The sequence below is a fragment of the Cetorhinus maximus genome, chromosome 16, assembly GCF_964194155.1.
Source record: "Cetorhinus maximus chromosome 16, sCetMax3.hap1.1, whole genome shotgun sequence".
NCBI classification, from domain to species: Eukaryota; Metazoa; Chordata; class Chondrichthyes; order Lamniformes; family Cetorhinidae; genus Cetorhinus; species Cetorhinus maximus.
In genome coordinates, this window is record NC_135894.1 from 19,243,879 (window position 1) to 19,261,894 (window position 18,016).

General features: G+C 41.5%; 1 protein-coding gene across 4 annotated transcripts in view; it reads right to left on the minus strand.

Annotated features, from left to right (window-relative positions):
• fndc3a (fibronectin type III domain containing 3A) overlaps positions 1-18,016 on the minus strand; it is a 206,763-nt gene that overhangs the window by 92,105 nt on the left and 96,642 nt on the right. For 2 of the 4 annotated variants that reach the window (XM_078559449.1, XM_078559452.1), the window contains 3 exons: positions 14,954-15,170; positions 7,927-8,190; positions 3,057-3,115 (listed from right to left, as the gene is read on the minus strand). In XM_078559449.1, the coding sequence (XP_078415575.1) occupies positions 3,057-3,115; positions 7,927-8,190; positions 14,954-15,170 (540 nt within the window). Of the gene's footprint in view, positions 1-3,056; positions 3,116-7,926; positions 8,191-10,474; positions 10,742-14,953; positions 15,171-18,016 lie in introns of those variants that run through there. The other 2 variants (XM_078559450.1, XM_078559451.1) reach the window with 2 other exon arrangements.

Here is an 18,016-nt window from a genome sequence, read left to right on the forward strand (position 1 = left end):
ATTAATAGGGGCATTGAGTACAAGAGTAAGGAAGTCATGGTAAATTTGTATAAGACACTAGTTAGGTCTCATCTGGAGTGCTGTGTCCAGTTCTGGGTGCCATACTTGAGGAAGGATGTGAAGGCATTGGAGAAAATACAGGGGAGAGTCACAAGAATGATTCCAGGGATAAAGAACTGCAGCTATGCGGATAGAATGGCGAAGTTGGGACACTCTTCCTTCGAGGAAAGAAGGCTGAGAAGAGATTTGGTAGAGGTATTCAAGATCCTGAGGGGCATGGACAGGATAAATAGTGAGAAACAGTTCCCGCTCAAGAAAACATCAAGAACTAGAGGGCACAGGTTCAAAATATCTGGCAAAAGGAGTAAATGTGATGTGAGGAAGAAATTTTTCACCCAGAGGTTGGTTGGAGTCTGGAACAAACTTCCTGAAAGGGTGGTGGAGGCAGGTTCGATCAAGGTATTCAAAAGTGAATTGGATTGCAATCTGAAAAGAGAGAATCTACAAGGTTACAGGGATAAATCAGGGGTGTGGGACTAGGTGGAATGCTCTTTCAGAGAGCCAGTGCAGACTCGACAGGCCAATAGGCCTCCTTCTGCATTGTAAAGATATTGTGATACCTAGGAAATTTGTGATCTCCAGGTGATGGGAACAACAACCCTGGGGTATAATTATTAAACACAAATGTGAAGTTCAACATGCTGTTTGTTCTTCCATTTATTTTTTAACTACCCTGGACTGAAATAAATTGAGGACTATTTGTGTATGTGGTTGATTAACATTAAATGACAGAAACTACTGAAGATATTAGGCTAGGTTTTCAGACCAGTTATGTCCAATAACTGGATGCAATCAATTGGAGCTCATCTACATTGAATCGGTAGCAGTCCATTTAATTTTCCAGTTGGGTTCCCAATGGCACCAGAAATGCCTGTCAGTATCCAACATGTGAATGCTATCCCAATCATACCAGTTACAGGTGCATTGTGTCAAATCCAGCTTTCCAAAAACTGGACATTTTTTTAAGCTGCCATACATGAATTTTCATTATTATTAGATGAGTAAAATAAGACCATAAGACATAGGAGCAGAAATTAGGCCATTCGGCCCATCGAGTCTGCTCCGCCATTCAATCATGGCTGATAAGTTTCTCAACCCCATTCTCCCGCCTTCTCCCTGTAAACTTTGATCCCCTTACCAATCAAGAACCTACCTATCTCGGTCTTAAATACACCCAATGACCTGGCCTCCACAGCCTTCCGTGGCAATGAATTCCATAGATTCAACGCTCTCTGGCTAAAGAACTTTCTCCTCATCTCTGTTCTAAAAGGTCTTCCCATTACTCTGAGGATGTGCCCTCAGGTCCTAGTCTCTCCTACTAATGGAAACATCTTCCCCACGTCCACTCTATCCAGGTCTTTCCGTATTCTGTAAGTTTCAATCAGATCCCCCCTCATCCTTCTAAACTCCTTCGAGTATAGACCTCAAACGTTCCTCATACGTTAAGCCTTTCGTTCCTGGGATCATTCTCGTGAACCTCATCTGGACCCTCTCCAGGGCCAGAACATCCTTCCTGAGATACGGGGTCCAAAATTGCTCACAATATTCTACATGTGGTCTGACCAGAGCCTTATGAAGCCTCAGCAGCACATCCCTGCTTTTATATTCTAGTCCTCTTGAAATAAATGCCAACATTGCATTTGCCTTCCTAACTACCGACTCAACCTGCAAGTTAACCTTAAGAGAATCCTGGACTAGGACTCCCAAGTCCCTTTGCACTCCAGATTTCTGAATTCTCTCCCCATTTAGAAAATAGTCTATGCCTCTATTCTTTCTACCAAAGTGCATGACCTCACACTTCCCCACGTTGTATTCCATCTGCCACTAATTTATCAGCTTGTTGGGCTAGGTGCTGCATTGGCGCAGTGGAGCACTGACTGTCTTTTCCTGTGTTCTGAGTTGTTCATGCGACCCTTGACCCGAACCGACCCAGCCCGAACTGCCCAACCCGAAAACTGACCAGATCTGAAATCCAGCATGGACTTGGTCATGAGGTTGCTGGTTTTGTGACACTGTACCTGCAGTTGTCCACACAATTTCCTGTGCTAGAATAAGTGTCTTAAACCTGTTCTCTTAAACTAGGGTTTGCTTGTAGCTGGAGGGGTTTGCAGAAATGTATTTGAAGAGGTCTAAAGGCTCAGTTCTTATTGCCCTGGCAGCAGCAAAAGCTGTGTTCCCGGGATGTGCAACATGAACAATGTTCTTTGTATGCAATAGAAATTTCATGCTTCAATAAAGGCACACCAGCATGGCAAATCTCAACAAAGATCCAAATGTAAACTTGGCAACTTAAAATAGCTTCATGGTGGATTAAGGTAAAAGCAAAGGGAAAAGAATATTTCTCTAATGAAACGAAGGGGAAAGCAGGCCCAAAATTACTGCGGTGTAACAGAGGTTAAAACAAGCTTAAATTGCATTAAAAACTGTCTTACAAATTACATGAAAACAAAAACTCAGGAGAAGACAGATGAATAATTCATTATCAGGAAATGTGTAACTGTTGGTTGCGGATAATAAGGTACTAAAAGGATAAGGATCAGAAAGGGGATTATGGAATATCGTGAGAAGGGTCCTAAGGTGTGTTTTGAAGATGTTGTCTGAAGTAAAGGAGTACTAAAAATGACAGCGATAAACTGGATTGAAGTACTAGAGCGGAAATCGATACACACATGATAAAGTTTCACATTTGTTTATTCACAAATAAAGGTTGGGAGCAGTTGCAGATCTGGTCAATCTACTCAGTAATTTATAATCAATACTGCACTCAATAAAGTAAATATTGTGAAGAAACTTAAACTATTAAATATACACAGAGCACCACGGCTTGACAGAAAATCTCTACGCTGCTGAAGGAAGTGATTTTGTTTTTTTCCAGAACTACAAAACACAGAGGCTGTAATCAAGACATAATGCAATTCTAATGTCCAAAACCATAAACTGAGCAACATTAGACCAATCAGTGTTTCAGCAAGAGGGTATATGCCATGGTCACTTACCACAGGTTTGCCAACACCTGATAGAAATGCTTCAAGAGCTTTTGTGTCTGTATCTTCATCTACAAAGCAAAAGCAAAAAATAGTGCTATCACTGAGTAATATAGAGCTTGATACCACTTTAATTTCTTCCAGTATGGTAGTAATTATTGAGATAACACCAAAGAATGAGTTCAAACTGATACAGTAAAAAATGAATGGTCACAGAGAATAATAGGACCTGGTGAATCATATTTAAACTAAAGAATAGATCTGAAGATAAAATATGTAAGCAATGAAGTCATCAATATATTGCAAATGGTTGAGCTTCTGAGTTATGTAATGACAGTATCACACCTGGGCCTATATGGTATTCTATTTACACAATGGATTAATTAATTAGTTTTTGACTAAAGGTCAGATTTCAATGTTTTCTTCCCTCCGGACCTTTAGACCCTGAGCCTTACTGAAGAAAGCTTCTAGACTTCCTCTAGTAGTTCACCCAACTGGCTATTCATGGCATGGAGGGAATACAGCACAAATTCACCAGGATAATATCAGGTTTGAATTATTAGGGCATTAAGTTGGTTCATGAGTTTAGAAAGTTCAAAGCTAATATAATTGGAGGTACTTAAAATGAGAAAGGAATTTAATAAGGTAGATACAGAGATATTATTTCATCTGGTCGGCGATGCAGCCTTAAAATTAGAGCTAGGCCATTCTAGGGCAAAGCTCAGGAAGCACCTTTTCCACACAAAAGGTAGAGAAATATAGTGATCTCTCCCCCAGAAGGCCATGGATGCTGGGTCAGTTGGAGATTTTAAGATAGAGGTTGATAGACTTTCATTGGATAAGGATATCGAGGAATGTGCAGCAAAGGTGGGAAAATGAAGTTGAGGTACATACAGATTATCCATGTCTGACTAAACAGTCTCAAGAGGCTGAATGGTCTAATCCTGTTCCATGAGTGCAAAGCATCATATATATCTAAAAAGGGTATTAAAAGAGATCTGCATATAAACCTCATGGCCTTCACACAGGAAAAAGCTTATGCTTCAGATGATATTTGGTCACAGAAACATTATTATTCAGGTCAGTGGTCATTATGGAGTCACTGGCTGGATGGTTCACAGGAGAACACTGAAGGGGAAATGCTCTGGCATCAGCAGAACACTTTGACCTCAACACCTCTTTACTATTCCTCAGCTGCTACCTGTAAAAAACGTGCTGTGCTGCTTTGACACAATGAAAAGTATGTATGCAAAAGAATAATCACAGAATCACAGTGCAGAAAAGGCCCTTCGGCCCATCGAATCTGCACCGACACGTGAGAAACACATGACCTACCTACCTAATCCCATTTACCAGCACTTGGCCCATAGTCTTGAATGTTATGACGTGCCAAATGCTCATCCAGGTACTTTTTAAAGGATGTGAGGCAACCCGCCTCAACCAACCTCCCAGGTAGCGCAATCCAGACCGTCACCACCCTCTGGGTAAAAAAGTTTTTCCTCACATCCCCCCTAAACCTCCTGCCCCTCACCTTGAACTTATGTCCCCTTATGACTGACCCTTCAACTAAGGGGAACAGCTGCTCCCTATCCACCCTGTCCATGCCCCTCATAATCTTGAACACCTCAATCAGGTCGCCCCTCAGTCTTCTCTGCTCCAACAAAAACAACCCAAGTCTATCCAACCTCTCTTAAATAACTTAAATGTTTCATCCCAGGCAACATCCTGGTGAATCTCCTCTGCAACCCCTCCAGTGCAATCACATCCTTCCTATAATGTGGCGACCAGAACTGCACACAGTACTCCAGCTGTGGCCACACCAAGGTTCTATACAACTCCAACATGACCTCCCTACTTTTGTAATCTATGCCTCGATTGATAAAGGCAAGTGTCCCAAATGCCTTTTTCACCACCCCACTAACATGCCCCTCCGCCTTCAGAGATCTATGGACACACACGCCAAGGTCCCTTTGTTCCTCAGAACTTCCTAGTGTCATGCCGTTCATTGAATACTTCCTTGGCAAATTACTCCTTCCAAAGTGTATCACCTCACACTTTTCAGGGTTAAATTCCATCTGTCACTTCTCTGCCCATTTGACCATCCGTCTATATCTTACTGTAGCCCAAGACACTCAACCTCGCTGTTATCCACCCGGCCAATCTTTGTGTCATCCGCAAACTTACTACTCCTACCCCCCACATAGTAATCTATGTCGTTTATATAAATGACGAACAATAAGGGACCCAGCACAGATCCCTGTGGTACACCACTGGACACGGGCTTCCAGTCACTACAGCATCCTTCTGTCATCACCCTCTGTCTCCTACAACTAAGCCAATTTTGAATCCGCCTTATTAAATTATCCTGTATCCCATGTGCATTTGCCTTCTTTATAAGTCTCCCATGTGGGACCTCGTCAAAGGCTTTGCTGAAATCCATATAAACTACATCAACTGCACTACCCTCATCTACACACCTAGTCACCTCCTCAAAAAATTCAATCAAATTTGTTAGGCATGACATAGCTGTGAGCAATAGTTTCGGGCAGTGTTTCAAATGCCAGGAGGACGTTGCAATTCTCAACTTAATTTTAGGAAAAGCCTGACAGGTTCTACAAAGCTCCTGATAATAGCAAACTTCTTCATTTGCAGCCATGATTGAGGGTCCTAAGTGACTGCACTGACTTGGTCAGCAACCTATTACCATGAAACATGTACCTTTCTTTGCAGCAGGACCTCCAAGTCTTCAGCATCAAAAGGAGGCAACATTGCCCACATCACTTCATTGTGAACAAGTTGTCTGCCTTTTGGTCACAACTCCCCCTTGAATGCCAAGTTGAATCTTCCTAAGACCTGCTACATTGCCAGCTGTGCATTCTCCAACCAATTGCGCTAAAGGCCCAAATCTATGCAAAATCTTTTGGATGCAAAATAGCCTATTCAAATTAGGGGGAAGGGGCACAACTGAGAAAGGGTCTCATCATAGAATTTGCTGCAGCTCTCCCGCCCTTCCCTCTGCTGGCATTAAACTGCTGTTACTGTGCCGTGGAGGTCTGCTAAAACCCAATTTTGTGATTCCCACAAATCTGGAGATTAGAACTATTCAAAAAAACTGTACTGGTGAGATTGTTCTGTAGACATTTACAACACATCTCAGGCGAAACATTTCTGACCACCACTTGAGGGCGTTGCTGCTTTCTTTTAAAGAGAAAGTTTAAACATTTCAGACAAGATTAGGAGATGTTCAACAAAACTTTATATAGCATCTTTAATGCAGGAAAATGATCCAAGGTGCTTTACAGAAGATGCTAGGTAATTCTGGTGATACAGCCTATTAAGTTCAGCCCAGTTCAGTTTAACAGTCCAACAACACTCCTCTACAGACTCCAGTGTATACATTTTACACAAACATACTCATGTTTTTATTACCAGCATTTTACTAATATTCTACGAACACTCTCAGGAGGATCGCTTTATTATTGCTTGAAACTTGGAAACATAGAAAATAGGAGCAGGAGTAGGCCATTCGGCCCTTCGAGCCTGCTCCGCTATTCATTATGATCATGGCTGATCATCCAACTCAATAGCCTGCTCCCGCTTTCTCCCCATATCCTTTGATCCCTTTCGCCCCAAGAGCTATATCTAACTCCTTCTTGAAAACATAGAATGTTTTGGCCTCAACTACTTTCTGTGGTAGCGAATTACACAGGCTCAGCACTCACTGGGTGAAAAAATTTGACATCTCAGTCCTAAATGGTCTACCCCATATCCTCAGGCTGTGACCCCTGGTTCTGGACTCCCCCACCATCGGGAACATCCTTCCTGCATCTACCCTGTCTAGTCCTGTTAGAATTTTATAGGTTTCTATGAGGTCCCCTCTCATTGTTCTGAATTTCAGCGAATATAATCCTAACCGACTCAATCTCTCATCATATGTCAGTCCCGCCATCCCAGGAATCAGTCTGGTAAACCTTCGCTGCACTCCCTCTATAGCAAGAACATCCTTCCTCAGATAAGGAGGCCAAAACTGCACACAGTATTCCAGGTGTGGTCTCACCAAGGCCCTGTATAATTGCACTTCCATGCTCCTGTACTTGAATCCTCTCGCTATGAAGGCCAACAAACCATTTGCCTTCTTTACCGCCTGCTGCACCTGCATGCTTACCTTCAGCGACCCGTTGTACATTCCCCTCTCTCAATTTATAGCCAGATAATAATCTGCCTTCCTGTTTTTGCTACCAAAGCGAATAACCTCACATTTATCCACATTATACTGTATCTGCCATGCATTTTCCCACTTACTCAGCTTGTCCAAATCACACTGAGGCATCTCTGCATCCTCCTCACAGCTCACCCTCCCACCCAGCTTTGTGTCATCTGCAAATTTGGAGATATTACATTTAGTTCCCTCATCTAACTCAGTAATATATATTGTGAATAGCTGGGGTCCCAGCACCGATCCCTGCGGTACCCCACTAGTCACTGCCTGCCATTCGGAAAAAGACCCGTCTATTCCTACTCTTTGTTCCCTGTCTGCCAACCAGTTTTCTATCTATCTCAATACACTACCCCCAATCCCATGCGCTTTAATATTACACGCTAATCTCTTATGTGGGACTTTGTTGAAAGCCTTCTGAAAGTCCAAATAAACCACATCCACTGGCTTCCCCTCATCAACTCTACTAGTTACATTCTCAAAAAATTCCAGTAGATTTGCCTGATTTCCCTTTCATAAATCCATGCTGACTCTGTCACTGTTTTCCAAGTGCTCAGCTATTAAATGGAAGGTTAGCTTCACTGTGCGTAGGAACAGAAGTAGGCCATTCAGCCCTTTGAACACTGTATATCAATTGGAAAGAACTACCAAGAACATTCAACATACCAAAAATTTCTGTACTTATTTCAGGTGTGCCTTGCATGTTCCTATCTGGTTTATTCTTAACCATTCCTGTGGGTGTTCTTAGACTACCTTGTTCATTTTGGTCACTGGTGGGAGGTTTGTGGGGAGAGGATGGTGGGCTGCTGATCTTATCTTTTGATCCATTAGTTTGTCGATCTTTCAGCTTCTTTTGTAGGCGTTCATAAGCTTTGCTAGTCCTTTCATCTCTGTGGATAAAGTTGGATCTCCCATGAGAAGGATGAGATTCTGTAATGCAATAATATAAAGTATATTTAGATTAAATTTTAAAGGAAATTTCATACAAAAATTTAGGGGAAAATATTTATTCAAACATGTACTAACAGGTCTCCCACAGTATTACCCTCCACTTGTGTGATATCTGTCCATGGCAGTATTGCTAAGAGTGATCATCGCACGGACCTTGTGGAAATGAAGTTCCATTCTCACACTGAGGGTGTCATCTATTGTGTTAAGTGGTACTGCCACCATGTTAAATGGGATAGATTCAGAACAGATCCAACAGTTGAAAACTGGGCATTCAAGAGGTGCTTTGAGCCATCAGCAGCAGAATTATATCCAATCACAATCCGTAATCGTATGGTCCACAATATCCCTCATTCTACCATAACTATCAAAACAAGGGACCAACCCTAGTTCAATGAAAATTGTGGAGGAACATGCCAGGAGCAGCATCAGGCATATTTAAAAATGAGGCGTCAACTTGGTGAAACTCCAAAGCAGTGCAACCCTGCATGCTAAACAACAGAAGCAGAATTATAAAGACAGATCTAAGTAATCCAACAACCCCATGGATCAGAACAAAAGCTCTGCAGTTCTGCCACATCCTGTAATGAATGGTGGTGGACAATTAAACAATTAACCAATGCAGGTTCCTCTAAAAGCAACCCCATCCTCAATGGTGGAGTCGAGCATGTCAATGCAAAAGACAAGTCTAAAGCAATTGCAACCATTTTTAGCCAGAAGAGCTGAGTGGCTGATTCATCTCAGCCTCCTCCTGAGGTTACCACCGTCACAAATGCCAGTCTGCAGCCAATTCGATTAACTCCATATGATAGCAAGAAATGGCAGAAAGCATTGGATTCAGCAAAAGCAATGGGCCAAACAACATCACGTTGTAGTGCTGAAGACTTGGACTCCAGAAGTAGCTGCACCCCTAACCAAGCTGTTCCAGTACAGTTACAACATTGGCATTTATGCAACAATGTGCAAAACTACTCAAATACGACCTGGCCCAAGAAAGACAGGACAAATTTAATCCAGCCAAATATTGTCCCATCAGCCTACTCTCAATTATCAGCAAAATGATGGAAGGTATTGTTGACAATTTGGATTCTGCCAGGGCCATTCAGCTACAAACCTCATTACAGCCTTGGTTCAAACATGGAGAAAACAGCGGAATTCAAGAGATGAGGTGAGAGTGACTGCCCTTGACATCATGGCAGCATTTGACCGAGTGTGGCAACAAAGAGCCCTAGCAAGGCTGATGTCAATGGCAATCAGGGGCAACTCTTCACGGTTTTAATTCATACCTGGCACAAAGGAAGATAGTGTGGTTGCTGGAGGTCAATCTTCTCAGTCCCAGGATACCGCTGCAGGAGTTCCTCGGGGTCATGTCCTAGGTCCAACTATCTTTAGCTGCTTCATCAAAGACCTTCCCTCCAACATAAAGTAATGTGTTCGCTGATTAATCCAGTCTTCTGTATCATTCACAACTCCTCTGAAAACGAAGCAGCCCGTGACTGCATGCAGCAAGACCTGGACACCATTCAGATTTGGGCTAATGAGGGACAAGTAACATCTACGCCACACAAGTGCCAGCCAATGACCATCTCCAACAAGAGAAAATCTAACCATCTCTCCTTGACATTAAGTAGCATTATCATCGCTGAATTACCCATCATAAACTTCCTGGGAGCAACTACTGACCAGAAACTTAACTGGATCAGCCATATAAATACTGTGACTACAAGAGCAAGACAAAAGCTGGGAATTCTGAGGTAAGTAATTCATTAACTCGCCAAAGCCTGACTACTATCTTCAATGCACAAGTCAGGAGTGTGATGAATACTCCCCTATTGCCTGGATGAGTGCAGCTCCAACAACATTTGAGGCTTGACATCATCTAATTCAAAGCAGTCCATTTGATCGGCACCCCATCAACCACCTTAAACATTTAGTCCTTCCACCACTGACGCACAAGTTGCAGCAGTACATACCATCTACAAGATGCATTGTAGCGCTTACCAAGGCTCCTTTGACAACATCTTTGAAACTCTCAATCTCTTCCACCTAGGGCGATAATGGTAGCATGTTCCCCTCCAAGTCACAGACCATCCTGACTTGGAACATACTCCTGTACTTTCACAAAATCCTAGAACTCCCTTCCCAGCAGTACTGTGGGTGCACCTAAACCACATGGACTCCAGCGGTTCAAGAGGGTAGCTGACCACCTTATTCTCAAGGGAAATTAGGATGGGCAATAAATGCCGGCCTTGCCAGTGATGCTTACATTCCAAGAATGAAACCACTGCAATGGTCTGGGCGAGGCATATAGTGAAAAGTATAGCCAGGCTGGGAGACTTGAGTTAGGGGGAAGGTGTCATCTCCTCTCAGCCAGGTTTCCATCAAGGCCATGTCATCAATGCAATCATCCACAATAAGCTCATGGGTTGTAATGGCTTGTTCACGAGTTAAAGGGCATTCTGGATGGGAATGTGGAGAGGGGCAGTGAGAATTGATCCATTGGCAGTGTTAGGGGGAAACTTAAAAATGCTAAAAGAGAACACTGTAAGAATTTACTGAAGAACACTTCAAATCTCCAAGCAGCCATGGATGTTAAACATATTGACAGCTGAGGGTAAGCAGGTGGACATTGCACACAAAGGAGCTTTGAGTTTGTGTGATTACACAGTTTCAAGAGGTGAGCTAATGTCCAGTCACAGGCATTCTGCATTCAAGTGGTGCAACGATATGGTGAAGCCTTGAGAGCTGGACTGGAGATAAAAAATAACAAAGTTAATTTAGGTATACTCCTCTCTCAGATCGGGACAGGGCAGATGGTTTAGCTTAGACATGGGAGGACATACAAAGACAAGAGAGGTCTTTTGATGAAACACAAGCAGTCTTGAGTTGTGAGAACCAAGGTCTTTGCGTACGTGTTTTAATTTTGATTGCATAATATAATTATGTATACACCCTTTAGAATAATTGGACGGCAAAATCACATGTTTATGTACTCAATAGGATAGTTTTAACATGGTACCTATGTGTAGGTTACCGATTGGATGTATTCAAATGTACTCAAATGTTTTGTGATAAGAAAAAGTGCAAAAGTAATGAAATGTAATCAGTTTGGGAGCTGGGTCTTCATTCGGCTCCCTTGCATATGCTTGAATAAAACTGGTAAAGGAAGCCCGAGTCTCTCTGGTCGCTATGTGGTTGGGGATTGTAGTTTCTCCTCTTCAACTGGCCTAAGTGGTAGTTGCAGGATGGGAGGGAATACCCTTTTCAGGCAGAGTTCGCAGAATCAGCTCTGGGAAAGATGATTGGATTTTTAAAAAATATTTGTTCATGGGATGGGGGCGTCACTGGCTAGGCCAGCATTTATTGCCTTAATTGCCCTTGAGAACTGAGTGGCTTGCTAGGCCATTTCAGAGGGCATTTAAGAGTCAACCACATTGCTGTGGGTCTGGAGTCACACGTACGACATTAGTGAACCAGATGGGTTTTTAAAGACAACCGACAATGGTTTCAGATTTTTCTTTGAATTCAAATTTCACCATCTGTCGTGGTGAGATTTGAACCCATGTTCCCAGAGCATTACCGTGGGTCTCTGGATTACTCATCCAGTGACAATACCACTACGCCACCACCTCCCCTGACAGGAGGGAAATAGGGAGATTTGCAAGATCAGCTCCCAACCAGCACATTGGGCGGGAAGGTTGATAAGGAAACAGGATAGGGCAGTTGGGGTTGCTGTTCATGAGAAGAAAGTGGTGGGCATCTCAATGGGCCATTAGGATAATCTCAAGAGAGACACACAGAGGGAAGCTGTAGGCTTATCCAAGAGAAAGTCAAGCTTTGGACAGCGGCAGGAGAGTTGGTAGATCGAGGAGTACAGAAGAATTGGGTTAAACTTGGAAAGGCAGAGTACTTGAGAGAGGAGGAATGAAAAGAAGCGTAAAAACAAGAGAGAAGGGTCAAGGAGAGATGGACAGAAAAGAAGTAAAAGGGGAGAGGAAACTAATAAAGTGGAAATGGAAGTAACAGGCTCAGGTCTGAAGCAGAAAACAGTGTGCTACAAATGGACAGGGGGATAACTTAATTTACATTAACTGGTTACATACCATTAATGAGGATTCATATATCTGCGTAGTGAATGGGGAAGAGACAGAAGAAAATAGCAGACAGCCTAGAGTTAAAGTCCTAAGTCCTGTACTGGATTAAAAATGACTTTGGTAGTTGGGGTCAGTGTGAAGCACCAACCAACCATTGTTCAAGTTCAGAGACAAATGTGGTGGGCAAGTGAAGTTATTTGAAGGGTAGAGTATTAAAGTGTGCACTGACAGAGGAATGCCCGTTGGAAGGAAGATCCAGGAGGCCTGCAGAATCGATTGCAGAACAGAAAGATGATGGTAAAGTTGGAGGACATCCTATGATCTGGAAGTGGTGGGAAGTGTGCTTTGGTTCAGGACAGGGTGGCTCTGGCTAGGAATCAGACTGTAACTGAAGCTGACAAACTAGAAGAACCAGTGCAATCAGACTCAGTGGGGAACTGCAAGTCCCTCAGACCCTGCATCACAGCAGCAGTGGGGGAAGGGCTGAAACTGATAAAAGTTATTTTAAAATACAAGCAACTGAGCAGATTAGAGACAGCAGCTGCATCTTGCAGTGCAATCGGTGTTGTCCACTGCAAATCTTGAAGTCCACATAATTCAGGAATTTTAAATCAAAAATTGAGAAAAGATCTAGTGCTCATGAAGGAAGGCAGAGAGCAGAAAGGGCCAGGTTTAGGCCTTGGCAGTTGAAACTAGCAGCTAACTTGAAATTAGGGCAACTAGCAGCTAACTTGAAATTAGGGCTAAAACGTACCCATTTTAGAGCCGAGGGAACTTAAAACAGTGGAATGGGGTGACTGGGGAGAAAGGGCCAAGTATTCAGAAGAGAATCTGCTAGCTACTTGAAAAGGGGGAAAAAATTACAAAGGTATGGAGGAAGGATAGTGGGACCAATTGGATAACTCTTTAAACTGAGCCAGCATAGGCATGATGGGCTGAATGGTCTCGATCCATTCTATACAATCCTTTGATTCTAGAAAATGAATTAGGTGTGAGTGCATGTTATGGAGTCAGAATGAAGCTATACATTAAAATTACAAGTAAATAAGAATCATTAGCAGTTAACAGAAACATAAAATAAATGGCCCCTTTGTTTACTCTTCAGGCCGATCACTTTAAGCACCTGGCTCTACCTCTTGTAAGCATCGTCCACTCAGGAGGACTTCCTTTATACCAACACACTCTACAGGTTTCTGTGTAGCTCTTCATGTTTTGTGGACTTCAGGTTGCCAACACAAACTATTATGATACAGCAGTTGGTAAAGGTTGAGTTATTTAAAATCTGAGAGGGAAACTCTAAACAACTGTCATAGCCTATATTTCCAATTGGCATGTTTGAGATGCAGCTCTGAATTCAGGAATAAAACCACCAGGCCTCGAGAGGTTTTTTTTAAATATAAATTAAATTAAACATTTATTAATTTAACACATTTAAACACATACAGATATCTACAAATTACTGCCATAATAACTTGTAAACAAATCCCCAAATGCATCACTCTTAAAATCTTCACCAAGACAATAATAACCCATAGACTTAGACACCAGGCAAAGCACATTTGATCTTACAAATTCAAAATGAGGTTCCTTTCAGTGATAGGGCTTACAGGCGCCATGCCTCTGACTTACTCACACAAAACTCTTCTGTCTATACCTAGCCTTCCCTTTGAATGTAAATTCTCATTGCATCACCAGGCCCTTTGAACTCCACCTCTTCTAACAGTAAAACCCTTTCATAGTACCAATTTTATTAGAAATATAAACATATTGCTTGGTCTCTCCTAGCTAGGTGCAAGAATTCACCCCCCCCCCAAAATCTTTCAATGGTTTATTCAACAAAATGCAAATGTACTCTTCACCTTACTATTTAACATCTCAAAACTACTATACATCAAAGCACCCTGAATAGCTGGCTTTAATCCAATTAAGATACTCACACCCACAGACACAGACCCTACTACAAGTCCAATTTAAAATAACTTCCAATAACATTATATACACTGTCTTTATGACACAACTCAAAACATTTCACTGTGGTTCTTAAATACTCAGCCCATAAATAGTTATATCAACAAGGTTTCTTTAAGTCTTACTCCATTTCCTTTGTAATCCAATGCCAATTCCCATTTGATTGAATTTTTAAAGTTTCTTTTGTTAATTCCATTTTTGCTTTTACTATAGAACCTGAATCAGCAATGCCAAATACAAATTGCTACTTCAGTGGTCTCACCACGGAAGTTCTGAGTGGCAGCAAAAATTTCAGTGCACAGTATCACCAGGTGTTGAACCGGATATTGTGACATTGTAAATCAATGACAAATATTTGCATTGTTAGGACAGTTCAACATTTACCTACCGCTTAACTAGTCGGACTGAGCACCTTCTTCAGTAAGATGATGTGTTTTTTTCAATCTATAAAATGCTGATAGAGGCTATAAAATCATTTTTGTGTCAAAATAAATTTGATTACTTAAACTCATTTTATCTTCCCTAGTAATAATGGTGGGAAAGTCAAATGTCAGCCCAGCTAAGCTTGCTCTTGTTGGCTCACTAGTAATTCAGGATTGGCATTGGTAGGGTGTTAGCAACAGAGTTTCTGCTTAACTAGTGAATGGGAAGATATGAAGATGTTTAAAATTCAACATGCTTACCTTGATCTGCATACGAATGCTGAGGATGATGCTGTGGAACATATGTTGTTGCAACATCTCCTGGTCCTGTAGAGTACATTTGATGATGTGGCAGGACAGGTGGAGGAAGAAACGCAGGCATGTAAGGATGAGGATGTATTGGTGGGTGACTGCCAGGGTGAAACTCTGGCTGCTGAGGTAACACCAGCACCCTTCGAACACCATTTTCTTCAATGACCTGAACAACTCAGACAGAATTATAATGAGTAGAATAGCCATGTTTAAAGCTCATAGAATCAGTAATGCCAATTTTTTTTGTTTCATTCAAGTTTCCCCCACGGGTTCCTACTTAATAAGGAATTAATTATCCAAGATGCTGCCAAGAAAATAAAACATCTAATTTATGATTTTTACTGCAGTTCAGTCAGATTTAAATTCTCAATGCTGAATTTGTTGAAGTACTGCAGAAAGACTGCAAAGCACCTGGAGCTAACCCTCTCATTCACAAGGTCAATGTCAACTAAGATAACTACCTTAATTCATCCACCTGGAGAGATCTTAACATCTTGCCATTGTGGCATTCAATAGTTTCTTAAATGATTGCAGTTTCTGCCTCCACTATTCTATCCAGTAATTTATTCCATATGTTCATGATTCTTTGTGAAGAAAATTTCTATCAGCTCGAAAATGATCTTTTATTAATTAGAACCTGTATCCCCAGTTCTACACTCAGTTTATTTCAAGCAATATTCTGTTTTTTAATATCTCCTCTCCTTAGCCTTACATTCCACAACAAGATCACCAATCGGATACTTTTTTCCCCAAGTGAAAAAAGCCCAGTCAATCCAGTCTTTCAACAAAGGTTACTACACAAAAGTAAGAACTCAAGGTGGTAACATATTAGCATGGATAGAAGTTTGCTTAGTTAACAGAAAGCAGAGGGTAGGGATAAATGAGTCATTTTTGGATTCGCAGGCTGTTGCTAAAGGAGTGTCAGGGATCAGTGCTGGAGCCTCAACTATTTACAATTTATATCAATGACTTGGATGAAAGGACAGAATGTACAGTAGCTAATTTTGCTAGTGGCATAAAGATAGGTTGGAAAGTAAGTTAGCAAGAGGAGGTAAAAAGGCTACAGAGAGATCTAGATAGGTTAAGTGAATGGGCAAAAAATTGGCAGATAAAGTATAATGTGGGAAAATGAGAACTTATTCACTTTGGCAGGAAGAATAGAAAAGCAGTATACCATTTGAGTGGAAAGTGTGTGCAGGACTCTACAGTGCAGAGAAATCTGGGTGTCCTGGTACATGAATCACAAAGAGTTGTATGCAGATATGGCAAGTGATTAGAAAGGCAAATGGAATGTTGGTGCTTACTGCAAAGGGGATAAGTATAATAGGAAAATGTTGCTGCAGCTGTACAGGGCCTTAGTTAGACCTCATCTGGAGTGCTGTGTACAGTTTTGCTCTCCTTATTTAAGAAAGAAAATAATTGCACTAGAAGCAGTTCAGAGAAGGCTCATTTGACTGATTCCTGGGATGAAGGGGTTATCTTATGAGGAAAGGTTGAACAGGTTTGGCTTATACTCCTTGGAGTTTAAAAGAATGAGGGATGATCTTATTGAAACATAAAATTTGGAGAGCACTTGACAGGGTGGATGCAGGGAGGATGTCTCCCCTTGTCGGGGAATCTAGAACTAGGGGATGCAGTTTAAAAATTAGAGGTCGCCCATTTAAGACTGAGATAAGGAGAATTTTTCTCTCAGAGGTTTGTTAGTCTGTGGAATTCTCTTCCCCAGAAAGGAGTGGAGGATGAGTCATTGAACATATTCAAAGCTGAATTAGATAGATTTTTGATCAACAAGGAATGAGGGATTATTGGGGGGGGGGGGGGCGGCAGTGGGGGAGTGCAGACAGGAAAGTGGAGTTGAGGCAACAATCAGATCAGCCGTGATCTTATTAAATGGAGCAGGCTCAAGGGGCCTACTTCTGCTCCTAATTCCTGTGTTCTTTTCTCATAACCAAGACTCCTGAAAATTGAGATTCAACCTTGCAACTCTTCTCTGCACTATACCCAATGCTTGAATGTCTTTCTGGTTTCTTGGCAGAACCAAGACACAGTATTCATGTGCAGTCTGACCAGAGCATTGTACAAATGGATTAATGAGCAAATTGAAAGAAAGCTAACGAAAAATGCCTTGAACAAATCCTGCACGGAGAAAAGAAAACACTGATCACTGTCTCCTTCTGTCTTATTCTACTGTTTTGATTATGTAATTCAACATCCTATCAGCTTTATTGATTGCTGATCTGGATTAGTTAGATATTTAGTGACAAGTGTACTAAGACTTCCAGGGCTTACCCTGTCTGGAGCTTTATCTAAAGCCTTTTGAAAGTTGAAGTACACTACTTCACAGAGTCCATTTGGATTGTCATTTGCTCAGACAAGTTCAAGATTGGTTAGGCAGGATATTCCCCTTTTGAATCTGTGCTGGCTGCTGTTAACTAGGTTATTATTATACAATTGATCCTCAAGCTTAGTCCTAATAATTAGTTCCATTATTTTACATAGAATTGAAACGATACTAATGCGACTGTAGTTGCATACATCTGTTTTGTCACTTTATGGATATAGGCATCACATTAGCTTGTTTCAAATCTACTGGTACATTCCCTCTATCCATTGATTTTGGAATAACGATTGTTAATGCCTCACAAATCTCTCCCTAGCTTCTCTCAACACTCTGGAAGATCATCTATTCCCAGGACTTTATTTGCTCAAATCTATGTTCATGAATATTTGGAGTGTTTATTCATATTAATCATTATTTTGTGCTCACCCTCAGTTTCAAGTATATTTTATTCATTAGTATATTTTAAGATTTTCATCTCTTCTGTGACTATCCTCTAACCTGTTGCAGCACTGAAAAATATTTTGTTAGCTTAACTCCAGCGGCTATATTTTTACCATCCTTTTAACATATTTCTGCATTTTCTTATATTTTCCAGTGGGCTGTTTTCTTTTCTCCTCCCAGGATTTGTTCAGGGCATCTTTCATTAGCTCTCTTCAATTTGCTCATTAATC